At 35.8% G+C, this 16,740-nt stretch overlaps 1 protein-coding gene across 1 annotated transcript in view; it reads right to left on the bottom strand.

Moving 5' to 3' along the window:
• LOC127878312 (semaphorin-2A-like) overlaps positions 1-16,740 on the bottom strand; it is a 55,210-nt gene that overhangs the window by 28,427 nt on the left and 10,043 nt on the right. Inside the window, exons 2-7 of the mRNA XM_052424834.1 lie at positions 16,476-16,599; positions 13,964-14,006; positions 13,020-13,039; positions 12,608-12,716; positions 7,330-7,417; positions 4,293-4,451 (exon numbers count right to left, since the gene is read on the bottom strand). Coding sequence (XP_052280794.1) covers positions 4,293-4,451; positions 7,330-7,417; positions 12,608-12,716; positions 13,020-13,039; positions 13,964-14,006; positions 16,476-16,599 — 543 coding nt within the window. The remainder of the gene's footprint in view (positions 1-4,292; positions 4,452-7,329; positions 7,418-12,607; positions 12,717-13,019; positions 13,040-13,963; positions 14,007-16,475; positions 16,600-16,740) is intronic.

The raw sequence follows: 16,740 nt of genomic DNA, 5'->3' as shown, positions 1-16,740 counted from the left end.
TAATGACAGACAAACAGACATATCCAATGACAGACTGACAGACGAATCCAATGAGAGACAGACAGACACATCCAATGACAGACAGACAGACGCATCCAATGACAGACAAACAGACACATCCAATGACAGACAGGCCAAAAACAATATACCCCCATCATTCCATCTGGGGGCATAAAAATCAGTGCTTCTTATAGCAATAGCCAAAAATTCAACGCAAGATAAGGAATAGAAACATAGATTTGACAAGATACAAAATACTCCTCTTTATTTTTTTGTGGAATAATATATTTCATTTTAATTTCCCGCAACAATATCTAAACATACGACACACAAACACTAACTTAGTACATCAACATGTGTAATATATATTGTCCAACAAAAAAGAGCATATTGTATCTTTTTTAAATCTACGTTGCCAGACCACAATCATCTAGAGTTGAAATTTTGCTATTGCTTTAAGGAACATTGGTTTTTTAAGTGTTAACTCGATTTTTCTAAATATTGTACGAACTTTTCCTTGATTTTGAGGGTATATTAGCTTTTAAACACATATAAATAAAAAAGTTGAACTATGAACATATATTGTATGTTTGTTCAACAATATTAGCGTTTTAAATGATTGATGGAATACGAGATAAAATGAGAAAGCTCAGATCAACTGATGGAATACGAGATTAAATGAGAAAGCTCAGATCAATTGATGGAATACGAGGTAAAATAAGACAGCTCAGATCACGACTAAGTTATCTAAACCACTGGATAGAGCAACTGCAAATCTGAAACCCAAAACAGATTAATAGCTTGCACATTTTCAACCATTCACTTAAATGGATGAGTTTACAGGTTTCTGAGTTCACAGAGGTCACATTACGCGAGACATGAACAGTCAAATATCCTCCGAGTACTACGTATGGTTTAGGAAACAAGAATGCCTGAATTAATGCAAACAATGCCGCAAAAAACAATTTACCTTGAAAGATTTATTTAATTCCTGTTATATCCATGCCAAAATTGTTTATTTACAGTGTGTTTAACCACGCAAACCCAATAGTCGTACCCACAAATTGCATCCACAACGCACGTTGTTTACCTGGTAACGAGACATCACAGCCGAAAAGTGAGAGTACACGATTTCAATAGGCATTAGGTCAATAAACATAATAATACAAACTGAAACAGTAATTTAACTTTTTTTAAAACTTTCATTTAAAATTTAACAAGTTTCTATTTTATCAGTCAACATTGATACGTAAAAGGCTCAAGAATTTCAAAAACACAGACATTCGCACATTTGTTCGAATGAAATTTCGAATGAAAATTATTTTTCTTAAAAATAAATCAGATAGATAAAAGTGTTGTGTTTACACTAGCGCAGTCGTCAGCCCCACTTTGCAATTTATGTGGAAATTAATGAAGAGGACCGAAAAAGTTTAATGGAATTGGGATAAATTTGATTATTTCAGTTGAAGTAAGATTTTGACATGCAATTATACTTATTTTTTCCTATTTTAGTTATGTCTGTATTTATTTTCAAGGGCCGTATTGTTATTAAAACAAAATACTCGTAGTGCATGTGTGACATAATCACGAGAGGTGCGTTCTAAATGTAAACAAAGTGATCTAAATTAGGCTATGCTCGATATAACGAAATCGTAGCAAGATCCTCCAAGTAGAAAAGAAGTGTTTTAAACTCAAGCTATGGGTCACACTTACATACATATGGAGGGACAAGTGCAATGCTTTATACTTGGAGCATACACATCATAAAAGCTTAAATAATCATGCAATCAACCTGCCCGTAAGTAATCCTACATATAACAATCGTTCTGTTACCAGAATAATCTTTGTCAATCCGTATATATACATATATAGAAAAATGCCCCGCCCTCTGGTGGCCATGTTTTTTCACCGATCTCGACCATTTTCGAACTCGTCTGAGACATCAATTGAACCAATGTTGTGACCAACTTTCATGATGATTGGGCAAAAATTGTGACTTCTAGAGTGTTTACAAGGTTTCTCTATAGCCAAATAAGGAAAACTGCCCCGCCTACTGGCGGCCATGTTTTTCAATGGATCGGAGACACTTTTGAACTCAACCAAGATATCATTAAGACAAACATTTTGACAAAGTTACATGAAGATTGGGCATGAAATGTGACTTCTACAGTGTTTACAAGTTTTTGTGTTTTTTTTAAACCTAGTGACCTAGTTTTTGATCCGGCACAACCCAGTTTCGAACTCGGCCGATATTTCATTGGGACAAAGCTTCTGACCAAGTTTCATGAAGATAGGACAAGAAATGTGGCCTCTAGAGTGTATACCAGCACATGTTTACGGACGGACGGAAGGACATACGACGGACAAAGACCGGTCACAAAAGCTCACCTGAACAATCAGGTGAGCTAATAAATGGGGTAGTACGTAAACTTTAACATTTGCTGCATATTCTAAGTGGAAAAGGGGTCATTATTATGACAAAATGCTTAATAGAGTTGTCTGCTCTTGTTTATAGGTTGGGGTCATGTTGGTAAACAAGTATGCAAAATATGAAAGCAATATGTCAAGGGAAAATGAAAATAATTGGGGTATGTACGGAAACCTTAACATTTGCACGCTAACGGCACGGCACGGAACGGCGACGCCAGGGTGAGTAGGATAGCTCCACTATATATATTTCATATAATAATAGTCGAGATAAAAATGAAAAAGGTCTTTGCCGAAATTTCATTTTTGCCAAAAATATTTAGGCGGCGGCCACCGCCCCTGCCGCCCCAGCTCCGACGCCCGTGGTTCAGTAAACACTTGACATTTAAGTTAACACCTGACAAGTCATTCAACACTTGACAGTCAATTTTAGAATCAATAGTTCAGTTAACACCTGACAAGTCAATTAACACCTGACAGTTCAGTGAACACTTGACAGTAAAGTTCATGCTTGACATTTAAGTTAACGCCTGCCAAGTCATAAATATTTGACAGTTCAGTTAACTCTAACAGTCCAGTTCACATGTGAGAAAACAGACTGACTGACACAAACATTGCTTAAAACCCATGTCAGGCAATTTAAGGACCATAACTATACAGTTCCAATTGCAATTCAACTTCTGTTAAGCTTGGGTGAGATATTATACCAATGAACAATAAACTTTGGTGAAGGTCCTAAGGGGACTTTTGGTCTTGAAAATTTAAAACAAATATTGTCTATTGATATTCTTTCTAAACCAACATTATCACCCTTGTCAATGAAAGTGTCATCAATCCATTTGAAATGGGCACCCCACACATCACAACATATAGCATAACATAATGTAATTGTTTGGAGATAATCTTACATTTTGCATGCAAAATACAAAAACCTGACAAGCCTGACAAGCCCCGATATTATATGTATTTATATACCAAGTAACCTTCAATAAAATATGAAAACATAATTTGACACAGAACGATAGATGTACGAGCCATTCAATACTGCAAAGGTAAACAACATAAGATTGCTTTACTACAGATAAACAAATTCTGAAAATTATATAGTTAAAATAAGGCTATTATGAAGCAATATGGTCCCCTACCGGCTCCACTGTTGTCAGAAATTCCACAATTTTTAGAAGAAAAAAAATTGGTTGCCATGGCACTTTCATGAACAAATATTAAGAACTTTTAAAGTTATCGCAGGATCAAGGGAAGTGTGACAGACAAACATACAGACTGACTGACTGACTGAAACACAGAGCGCAAACCATAAGTCCCCTCCGTTGAAACCGGTAGGGGACAATAATTATTTTAGTTGAAGTTGTGCGACAGCTATAGAAAAGTGCTGCTACTTTTAACATGTACAGTGGATAAGCCACCTAAATCTTCATTATTTTCAGTATTGTTAGCACTACAGAAATGTTATTTTAAGAGGAATTGTATTGTACTTTAGCCTCGCTCTGGAAAAACAGGGCTTAGTGCAATTGCAGTCAGCACAGCCTAATCTTGCCTAAACTGGTTTTTCGTTCCGACGATACTTCTTTAAAAGAAAAAATACCATAAAGCAGAAAGAGAAGTCCTTGATTAGCCTGTGCAGACTGCACAGACTAATCAAGGATGACAATTTACGCACATGCATAAAGCCCCATTTCCACACAGTGAGGCATTTTTTTAAAGATAAGATTTCAGTTCAATTTTGAGGATACCGCTTGCACTACCATTTGGCCTAACCAACACTCCAAGAGCTGTATTCTTGAGGGGTATCAAATACATGAAATCAAGCCCCAAAAATCAACATGACAACAGCATTATACACTTACCATTGAGCCACTTGGAGTCATCTTGGTCGGTACTCTTGTCGGTGTGCTCAATACCGTCTGTCCCGACAAATTTGGGTCGAAAGAACACCGGATTATTCTCCAGGAAGTCGGAGTAGGTACCGAAGTACATTGCAGACCCATTTCCCAGGTTTCCTGTATCTGTAAACATGATGATAAATATGTTTAAGACGGATGTTTCAATGCATGCCAAATTAGTTTAACAACCCATGTCATAAAAATCATAGCATTTTAAATAAGATTTATTTCTCATGAAGGTAAGTGAAATTTATTAAAATTTATTTGTTTCTTCATTATTATTATTATGTTCAATACTATGCTAAAACAAGAAACCGTCGGAGACGGGTGATACTCCCCAAAGGTTTCATTTGTCACAATATTGCACTATATATTCAGATAAAAGAAAACGTCTTGAGGGCACAGTAGTTGGGGGGACAATAATTTTTTTAAATAAAATTTCAAAGGGCCATAACTCTGTGAAAAATCATCCGACCAGAACCTGCTCATAATATGCACATCTCCTTTTGGTAGTGAAGCTTCCCATAAAGTTTCATTGAATTCCGGTCATTAGTTGCTGAGAAATAGCCCGGACAAGAATTGCACTATATGTACAGTTAATGGAAAATTTCAAAGGGCCATAACTCTGTGAAAAATCATCCGACCAGAACCCGCTGATAATATGCACATCTCATCCGGGTAGTGAAGCTTCCCATAAAGTTTCATTGAGTTACGTTCATTAGTTGCTGAGAAATAGCCCGGACAAGAATTGCACTATATGTACAGTTAATGGAAAATTTCAAAGGGCCCTTAATTTGTGAAAAATCAGCCCACCAGAACCCGCTGATAATATGCACATCTCCTCTTGGTAGTGAAGCTTTCCATAAAGTTTCATTGAATTCCGGTCATTAGTTGCTGAGAAATAGCCCGGACAAAAATTGTGCACGGACGGACACACGGACGGACGGACAGACGAAGCGGCGACTATATGCTCCCCCAAAAATTTTAGGGGGAGCATAAAAAAATTGCAAAATTACCAATATGAACAAAAGGGATGGCACAAGAATTGGAAAATAATCTACTTGGTAGCCACATTTGAACTCGGAGATACAGTCCAGAAAAAAAACTGAAAAACATTCTGACCAAGTTTAATACAGATTTGAGTCATTTATGCGGCTCCTAAAGTGAACTTCTTTTTTCATAAGATTTGACCTAGTTGCCTATGTTTTGGACACATATGACCCAGATTTGAACTTGGTCAAGATATTTATAAAGGAAACTTTCTGACAAAGTTTCATCAAGAGTGAACAAAGTGCTCAGGTGAGCTTGAAATAAGAAGAATCAATGAACAAGTCCTTTTAAAGACTAAACAATGAACATGTTAAAAAGAAATTGTACCCACTAAACATATGAACATGTCATAAACATATGTATCATATGAAGCCAGAAGCAAAGGATTTGCATGTTCTTCACTAATTGCTCATACGCATTTTTTTTCGAATCTATTCATTTAACAATACCTTCAAATTGTAAACCTATAAATTCCATCTTGTTCATGAAACAAGATATATTTTGATGAACTTTTATTATTTAAAACAATTTTAACAAGAGCTGTCAGAGGACAGCGCGCTCGACTATTCGATTGCTTGACAGTACATGTATAACGTAAGCCATGATAGGGAAATTGTTCATATTGAATAATTTATTAGACGATCTTTCAAAAATAAAAAAAAAAAAAAAAATAATAATAAATTTTTTTTGGGGGGTAGGGGGGGGGTGAGAGGGGGGGGGTATAATGTGGGGTGGGGTCATTTATTAGATGATCTTTCAAAAATAAAAAAAGGAAAAAAATATAAAAAAAATTTGGGGGGGGTGGGGGGGGGCAGGGATTCTGGGTTGGGGCGTGGGGTATTGGTTGGGTGGAATCCATTGTGGTATTCAGGTAAGTGTTATTTTGTCAAAGTATTAATAAAATATGATCATAAATAAAGAAGTTATGGCAATTTAAGCAAAATGTTCAATTATCTAAGTATAAAAGGGGCCACAATTCTGTCAAAATGCTTGATACAGTTGTCTGCTCTTGTTTATAGGTTGGGATCATGTTGGTAAACAAGTATGCAAAATATGAAAGCAATATGTCTAGGGACATAGGAAATATTTGGGGTAGTACGCAAACTTTAACATAGATTTATCAATAATATGCATATTCTAAGTATAAAAGCGACAATAATTATGTCAAAATGCTTGATACAGTGATCTGCTCTTGTTTATAGGTTGGGATCATGTTGGTAAACAAGTATGCAAAATATAAAAGCAATATGTCAAAGGACATAGGAAATATTTGGGGTAGTACGCAAACTGTAACATTTATTTATAAATAATATGCATATTCTAAGTATAAAAGGGGCAATAATTTTGTCAAAATGCTTGATACAGTTGTCTGCTCTTGTTTATAGGTTGGGGTCATGATGGTAAACAATAATGCAAAATATGAAAGCAATATGTAAAGGGACATTGAAAATATTTGGGGTAGTACGCAAACTTTAACATTTCCACCATACGGGAACGGATACGGGAACGGCAACGCCGACGCCAGGGTGAGTAGGATAGCTCCACTTTATATATTTCATATAAAATAGTCGAGCGAAAAAATTCAGATCTTCACTAATTGAACCAGAAGTACAATGGAAGCCAAACTGCCCTTGCAGACTACACCAGACAATCAGGGACAATACTTTACACAGGTGTTCTAAGCCCCAATTTGTTGAAATATGCGCTTTGTTCTTTGACAAATGAGCTTAAAGTGTGTAAGGTGTCATCAAATATAAGCATGTGCAGCCTGCAGAGGCTAATCAAGGACAACACTTTCTGCAAAAACTAGATTTTTGTTTAGAAAAGACTTCCTATAAAAGAAAAATTGCATTTAAGCGGAAAGTGTCCTCTCTGATTAGCCTGTAAGGACACTTAACGCACTTGCATTGGGGCGCAGTTTTCTCAGAAAGAGGCTTATATGTTTACATACTTGTGTACAAGGATGTTGCAGTATCATTTGGATCAAATGGGCAGATGCCATTTCCTCTACCACTACTTTCCGTCTCTGTTAAGTTTGCCTGAAAAACAATGCAAACATAACATTTTAAACAGAACATAAATAGAGATCGTAACATAACAATTTAAACAGAACATAAAAAAGAGATTGAAACAATAGTAACCCCTGTCCCTACATGTCTAAATGTTACGCAAATTGTAATAATCATTGTATACAATTTAAGTAACATAAAGGAAAAACTTAATCAAGTTGAAAAAAATATCGAATTTTGTCTAAAAACTCTTATTTATAAAAAAAACAACCTCAAGCACAAGTAAAGACAGAAAAATACACACAGAAAGACAGACAACCAAACAGACAGACAGACAGACAATCAAACAAGACAAGAAATAAGACGGCCTAAAAGGCCCAAAGTTGCTCACATGAAGTACACAGGAACTGACCTGTTCTATGAAGCCCAAGATATCATAAGAACACATGTTCTGACCAAGTTTCATGAAAAGTGAACAAAAAATGTGACTTTAAAAGTATTAACAAGGTTTTACTATAGCCATTTTAGGAAAAATGCCCTGCCACCCCGGTAGCCATGTTTGTCAACAGACCTGAACCATTTTCAAACTCATCCAAGATGTCATTGGAAAAAAAGATCTGACCAAATTTCATGGAAAAGTGAACAATAAATGTGACTTAAAGAGTGTTAACAAGGTTTCACTATAGCCTTTAAGGAAAAACGCCCCACCCCCTGGTGGCCATGTTTGTCAACAGACCTGAACCATTCAAAATAATATTTGAACAAAATGTTCTGACCGAGGATAATGAAGATAAATGTGACTTTTAGAGAGTTAACAAGTTTTGACTATAGAATATTGCCCAGCCACCTGGGGACCATGTTTTTCAACCAACTCAATCTCGTCCCAAGATATCATTGGGACAAATCACCTGACCAAGTTTCATGAAGATCAGACAATTAATGTGGCATCTAGAGTGTAAACAATTTTTTACTATTTTCATATATAGTCATACAAGGAAAATGCCCCACCAGCTGGTGGCCATGTTTTTCAACCAACATGAACCATTTTCAATCTCGTCCAAGATATCATTGGGATAAATCTTCTGATCAAGTGTTATGATGATCGGACAATGAATGTGGCCTCTAGAGTGTGAACAAGGTTTTACTATAGCCATATAAGGAAAAATGCCCCGCCCCCTGGCAGTAATGTTTTTCAACCAATCAGAACCATTTTTGAACCCGTCCAAATCGTTGGGACAACTCTTCTGACAAAGTTTTATGAAGATTGAAAATAAATGTGGCCTCTAGTTAACAAGGCCACTGTTGACGACAGAAAACGGACAAAAGTTGATCATGTTGTGCTTAGGTGAGCTTAAACAAAGGTTTAAACAATTTTGTGCTCTTTTTTTTTTTCACACATTATGCGTCATTGTAACTGGGTGAAAATTTGTAACAATGTATATACATGAACATGCAGTTTGGTCTGCATTTCCCTACACTAAGCAGATGATGTTGCTAATTTTCCGAGGCATTATGCTCTATTCAGCCAATGGAATGAATGCCCGGCTGCTCCCGATACTGTGCGGTAGATAATCGATCCGTTAATTGCATCAATGACCACACGTGTGTAATGTCATTAGCCATTTAATCTTGAGTAAGGCCTGTCACTTTAGAACTTGTGGGTTTATTTTATCCTGTACTAATAATCGATTGAAATTTGCATTTCAAACTACAAAATGTACATGCACAGCTCAGTATTCCGAAACGTGATTTACATAAAATAAATGCTGTCTTTCAATGTACATCTTGTAAGGGTTTCAAGAATAACATACAGGACGTATTAAGGTAGCATACGGGACATGCTTTACTGATTCAAAACATGTGTAATTTTATACGATAATAGCTTTAAATTCACCCATAGTTTTTTGATAACACATTCTTCTTTAAAATAATACATTGATTGTTTAAGCCACTATATAAAAAGACAATTAAATGCTTACCTTTCTGATGACCACGTTTTCCTTTATTTTTACCAATGTCGTTACTTATGAAAATTTGCTAAAATGGCGCGTTCTAACTTTTGTTTTCATCCGGGTAAGTTGTTAGAGCTAAAATAAACTCAAAGTGGCTCATTGTCGGAAAGAAAATAACATTATTTGTGAAATTCTAACGTTTAATTGTCCCGTACGTTATTGCTCGTATATTACAAAAATATGTTGTCTCAACACAAATCTGTTGAGTAGCAAGTTCTATCTTTTCTTTTTGAAGATTTCGTACATTAGATGATTGTTTCATATTACTGACAACGACGCTAATACATCAATCTGCCTTAAACTAAATATGTTCAGTGTTTTATAGATCAATTTGTCAACGTCCCGTACGTTACCGAATAGAAATTACGCTTGGATTTCCACCTTTGACACAGCTGTTTAATTACTGCGTCTATGTCAGTTAAATAAAGTTGATTTTTTATCAATGTGTGCATGAACAAAGGACCATTTACAAGCGTAATAAAAGAAATTATGCACGTATATAATTAATAAATTGGTTTAAGATCTTTTGTCCCGTAGATTTATTCAATTTGAAGACAAATATTTTAAAGGCAAATTTTCTAAAAAAAAACCTTTTATATCATTTTCTAATTGGTAACCTGGATGGTGACATGTGCGTTCGTAAATTTAACAGCATAAACGTTTTTAATTATTGTGTTTTAGTATGTCTTAAATACGATAACAGTTGTAGAATAGCATCTGGCGACAGGCAGTTTTTAGTTGCTATCCGTTATCAACAGTATTATTTTATGAATTTCGGTGCTTGGGAATCAACCTTTACCGGAAATTAACACTGCATATACCAATTTACTGTAATTAGATACTGTTCAGTTCGTAAAGCAACATGATACATTACAAATATTCAACTAGGGTTGGCGACATCAATTGTCCATGTTAACTGGGATTGAGTCTTAGATGTTAAAAACAAGGTAATTTTTTGTCTCATTTTTCTTTGAAAACGCCTAATCGGATATCTCGAACTCTCGTTATTTCGATATTTTTTCTTGTTTCCGCCGACTTCAAGATAACGAGGGTGGACTGTATAAATTTACTTGATTTTGCATGAACTGCATGGTGATCCTCTGTTAAAGATGTCACAAAAAATGAACAAAAATAATTGACATTCATGACTGAAAGCTACAGTATAAAACAAGGTAAATTTTCGTCTCATTTTTCATTGAAAACGCCTTATCAAATATCTCGAACTTTCGTTATCTCGATACTTTTTCTTGTTCCCGCCGACTTCAAGGTAACGAGAGTGGACTGTATAAATTTACTTTTTTCATGTACTGCATGGTGATCCTCTGTTGTAGATGTCACAAAAAAATGAACAAAAATAATTGCCATTAATTACTGTAAGCTACAGTATAAGGCTTATAATGATGATAAATCAACTGAGAAACTGTATTCAATTTATTGAAGAATTAACTGACCTTTTTATGCACACTCAAAATTGAAGAATTCTAAAAGTTACAGGCTCTACCTTCTATAATACTTTGTGAACTTTGGGAATGGGTCCCGAGCACTTCAGATTTGGAAAAATAACGTTGTTTTGACTAAAATTGGGAATTTGGTGTTGTTTGTTTGCTTACAAATCCTTTTAAATGGTGAATAAAAGTGATTTGACTAAGGTTCAACTTATAGAGCTGAATAAGGCAATGAACTTAATGATGCAATTTTTTAAATAAAAAACATTTGGTAATCTTCAATTAGGAAATGTTAGCAGTTGTTTAGGAAAAATAAATGTACTTTTGATATTGAGAATAAGGCCGAATATTGGCCCCACAATTTACCAAAAACCACCAGCACTGAATACCTTGCCTCAACAGTGAAAACAGTTTAAAAGGAGTACACAAGGTAATATCAAACACAACACACAACTAGATATCTATAGACAAACACTTTAACACAATACACTTGCTTTCTTAAGACAAACAAGGAAATCAAATGTAGGCTATTCTGCAATAAGTATGAGTAAGCCTTTTCACTAATGTTTAAAAACTTCTTCTGAAAAATTCTGGGCATCTGTACAGTAAAAATGCATGAGCTTAAAAATGCTTAATTATAACCACTGCAACCTTACTGTTCCTGTATAACATTGAAACTAAACATTTTATTTTACTATGTAATACTTTTACACAAAACTTAAAGCCGATTAAACTATATATTATAAATAAGTGTGTGGGCATTCACAGTAGTATCTATTAAAGGGATAGCATATCTTTTACTTTAAATGTTTATCCATGAATCTGAATTCGCTAAATTTTAATCTATGAAATTGTGTCAACTTGTTAAGATGTTGTTTGATGATGTCAGTACAACTCACGGATGAATCTTAGTGGAACAATAAGTTAAATAAAGCCCTCATTCTTAACTTTCACAACATTCATAATTGTGTTTGAATCAAAATAATATTTTTAACATAATTTGTTGTAAAATAAGCTCGGCCAGGAGTATAGATGCACCATATCAAATAACATCGGTTCTGCTTTCTGTGATTTAATTGTTAGGCATCTATACTTATGACTGAGAATAATACAACAACAAACTAGGATATAAACAAGGGACAATATTGTCACAAAACCAGGTTTTCAATTTTAAAAAAGTCTGATAAAGGGAGAAAATTCAAAATGTGCATTGTTACCCCCCTTGTTTTGAATTCAATCTATTTTTACTTGTGGCAACCGTGATTTCAATTTGGAAAAAGTGTGATAAAGGGAGACAACTCAAGATGTACATTGTTAAATGTTCATAGTTACCCCCTTGTTTCAAAATCAATCTATTTTCAGTCATGGCGACCTTGACCTTAGAGATATCGACTTAATTCTTTCGCGGGACACACCGTTTAATTATGGTGAACTAATGTGCCAAATGATTTTAAAATCTCACAATGAACGACATATAATGGCTTGGAAAAGCTCATTTAAGGCCATTTTTGACCTTTGAACTCAAAGTGTGACCTTGACCTTGGAGATATTGACGTAATTCTTTCGCGCAACACACCGTTCAATGATGGTGAGCAAATGTGCCAAATGATTTTAAAATCTCAGAATGAACGACAAAGGTATGGCCCGGACAAGCTTGTTCCGCCCGCCCCCGACATTCGCCAATCTAATAACCAGTTTTTTCCTTCGGAAAACCTGGTTAAAAATAACTTCTAACGTACATTTCAGGGACTTAACAAGCTTACATTGAGGGTATATTTGGTGGGAAAGTAGGCCCCGGTCCCACACACAAAAAGCTGGCTTACGATTATTATTCTCCATGATGACTCGAATGTGGTTCTGGCAGTCAGGCACCTACAAAACAAGAAACAATTCTATGAACACTTTCAAAACATTATAAATGTGTATTATAAACATTAATATGATTTACATGTGTGACAAATCAATTGGCTAGCCTGCACAGGCTATTCTGGGACAACACTTTTGGCTTTAATAAATTTTTCATTAAAAGGAAATTTCTCCTAAACGAGAATCCAGTTTAGGCATAATGTTTTGTCCCTAGTTAGTCTAAGCTGAATGCACATGCATTTAGCCCAGTTTTCATTGAACAAGGCTATTATGTGTTCTGCCATTTGTAGAGGTATCATTGACATTTACCAGACATTTACTAGCACACACTATATACCAAACAGCAATTTAAATGTCTCATAATGCTTAAGCGTTTGTCATGGTAACCATGGAAATTGTTGGTTTGTTTTTTCCAATAATGAAGTATTACTTAATGCATGTACAACTTCCTGAGTGAATTGGCAATCAGTAAACAGAATAAATGCCTATTGGTGCACAGAGAAGAAGTATTTTAATACGATTGTTGTAAATATTCAGTTCAGATTTTCGTAAAATAAGTTTTATGTAATGCCAAAAAGTCTTTGAATAGAATGATAAACTTCCAAGAAATGTTTAAATTAAGGGAAAAAATTCTAATACAATTGTTAACATGGCCCTTAACCGGTTTTATTTAATCACAACAAATCTAACATCTAACATTCAACGAATATTTCGTGCGATATTTTGGAAAATAAAGTTAACACATAAAAAAATCTATGTTCTCATAGCAATAGCCAAAATATCAATGCTAGATGTGGTCCGGTAACATATAGATTTAACAAGATACAAAATGCTTTTTTTTTGTGGGACAATATATTCAACACATGTTTATGTACCATGTAAGTGATTGTGTGTCTTTTGAATATATATTCTTGCAGGAAATTAAAATGCACTATATTGTGACAAAAAAAACACTAGCATTTTGTATCTTGTTAACTCTATGTTACTGTACAATATCTAGTGTTGAAATGTTGGCTATTGCTACAAAAACCCTTTTTTTACGAAATATTCGTTGATTTTGAGTATTTATGTTACTTTAAATTTCAAATGAATTTCATTAGTTTCTTTCTATAAAAATGTCTCATTATACTTTACATATGTTTACAAAAAGTTAACACACAATAGTTTTATGATGTATAAAGCCTTCTTAGAAGAATTTTGACAATCATTTTGTAATTAAAGGAGAAAACAATAAATGGATAATCACTACTTACTGTACAGGTCAAATCGTTTTTATTCAACAGATACAAGTAGTTCCTGAAAAAAAATAAAAAAATAAAATACCAAACTGGCAGCAGGCAGTTATAAACTCACTGATTTTTATACAATCACAAAAGGTGAGACTAACTATTCCGAAGTGCATCATTATACACTGTATCAGTAGAATCAGAATATGAGCTGTGTCATGCAAAATGGGTCTTAGGACATAACCAGCCAGCATAACTCAACACCAGCCTGCAAATTGGGCATCCACACAGTCTGGTCAGGAGCTAACTCTCTGCGAATAAGACCACGAAGGCTTGGGTTACTCTATAATGGAAATCCACAGTCTCGTCAGGAGTTATATGGGTGTGCAAATGGTGTAAGATCCACAGTCTCGTTAGGAGTTAAATGGGTATGCAAATGGTGTAAGATCCACAGTCTCGTCAGGAGTTAAATGGGTGTGCAAATGGCGTAAGATCCACAGTCTCGTCAGGAGTTATATGGGTGTGCAAATGGTGTAAGATCCACAGTTTCGTCAGGAGTTATATGGGTGTGCAAATGGTGTAAGATCCACAGTCTCGTCAGGAGTTATATGGGTGTGCAAATGGTGTACGCTCCACAGTCTCGTCAGGAGTTATATGGGTGTGCAAATGGTGTAAGATCCACAGTCTCGTCAGGAGTTATATGGGTGTGCAAATGGTGTAAGATCCACAGTCTTGTCAGGAGGTATATGGAGTGTGCAAATGGTGTAAGATCCACAGTCTCGTCAGGAGTTATATGGGTGTGCAAATGCAGTAAGATCCATTTTTGCATGCTGTGGCTCTTATTATGACAGAGGAATGTTTCCGAACCCACTCCACTCAGATTTGAAGAGCTGTTCGTGTTTCAGTAAACAATGCTCACTTAACTTAGTTTGCAGCCTTGAAAATAACGATTTTTTTAATATTGGATGTTACAAATGATCTTAAGCAGACATACACAGCTATTATGGACTGGTCTATTTAACATTATTTGAATGTTATAATTCCATTTGAAGGGTGACTTGTAATGCATCTTTTACCGTAAAAATTTAAATGTTTTTTTTCTGATAAGATGATAATTGTTAAGATTTAGACAGCACAAAACCTCAACTGCTTTACAGGACAGCCACCACTTCTACCTCTTCCGACACAGTACTAGCTGTTTCCCCACTACAAGTAATATACTACTTGTACTACCACCACCATCATCACTTCTGCTAACTAGAGCTTTGTCACAGGCGTGACGAATACCCCCACATGCCGCATTGACACATTATATTTTGTATGTCGTCTTCACACAAAACAGCGGAATCCATGCTCTATTTTTAAAACGCACTTAGTGACCCCTTGACCTAGTTTTTGACCCAGAAAGGCTCATGTTCAAACTTGGCCTTAAGATCATCTCCATGAAATTTCTGACCAAGTTTGGTGAAGATCGGATGTTAACTACTTGAATTAGAGAGCGGACACCATGCTGAATGTTAAAAAACGCGTTAAGTGACCCCGTGGCCTAGTTTTAGGCCCGGAATGGCCCATGTTCAAACTTGACCTAGACATCATCTAGATACAACTTCTGACCAAGTTTGGTGAAGATTTGATGAAAACTACTTGAATCAGAGAGCGGACAACATGGTGAGGTTTAAAACACACTAAGTGACCCCGTGACCTAGTTTTTGACCCAGCATGGCCCATGTTCGAACTTGACCTACACATCATCTAGTTACAACTTCTGACCAAGTGTGGTGAAGATCGGAATTAAACTACTCGAAATAGAGAGCGGACACCATGCTCAATGTGTAAAACGTACTAAGTGACCCTGTGACCTAGTTTTTGATCTTGCATGGCCCATGTTTGAACTTGGCCTTCAGATCATCTAGATAAAACTTCTGACCAAGTTTGGTGTAGATCGGATGAAAACTACTTGAATATGAGAAAGGACACCATGCTGAATGTAAAAAAAACGCACTTAGTGACCCCGTGACCTAGTTTTTGACCCGGCAAGGTCCATGTTCGAACTTGGCCTTCAGGTCATCTAGATACAACTTCTGACCAAGTTTGGTGAAGATCGGATGAAAACTACTTGAATTAGAGAGCGGACAACATGCTGAATGTTTAAAACGCACTAAGTGACCCCGTGACCTAGTTTTTGACCCGGCAAGGCCCATGTTCGAACTTGGCCTAGACATCATGTAGATACAACTTCTGACAAAGTTTGGTGAAGATTGGATGAAAACTACTTGAATTAGAGAGCGGACACTAAATACGGACCGACAGACGGACCGACCGACCGACAGACAGACAAGTTCACTCCTATATACCCCCTAAACTTCCTGTGTGGGGGTATAATTAGACTATTAAATCTACACCTACAACTATAACTACTACTACCCACAACAACGTCCACCAATACCACCATTCACACTTAAACCACAACTAGTTACTACACTTTCTACACAACCACCACCACAACCACCCACCCACCTACCACTACCAACATACTTACATTGCTCCAACATAGAGGACATCTGGCGCCACTACAAGGTATCGGTTGTAATTCACAAAATTTGTTTTGTCCTGGCAACTACCATCACAGCATGTGAAATGTACCAAATGGCTACTGCTAAGATCTGAAATACAAGAAGTATTATAACATATGAGCCATTCTCTGGGAAAACAAGGCAAAATGCTTGTGTCATAAGTGTTGTCCCAGATTAGCCTGTGCTTGTCCCAACAAGCTATTCCAAGATGACACTTTCCGCTTTTCTTGT

The sequence above is a fragment of the Dreissena polymorpha genome, chromosome 4 (assembly GCF_020536995.1).
Source record: "Dreissena polymorpha isolate Duluth1 chromosome 4, UMN_Dpol_1.0, whole genome shotgun sequence".
Classification (NCBI taxonomy): domain Eukaryota; kingdom Metazoa; phylum Mollusca; class Bivalvia; order Myida; family Dreissenidae; genus Dreissena; species Dreissena polymorpha.
The sequence above is the reverse complement of the archived record's forward strand: the minus strand, read 5'-3'. Positions and strand labels throughout refer to the sequence as shown.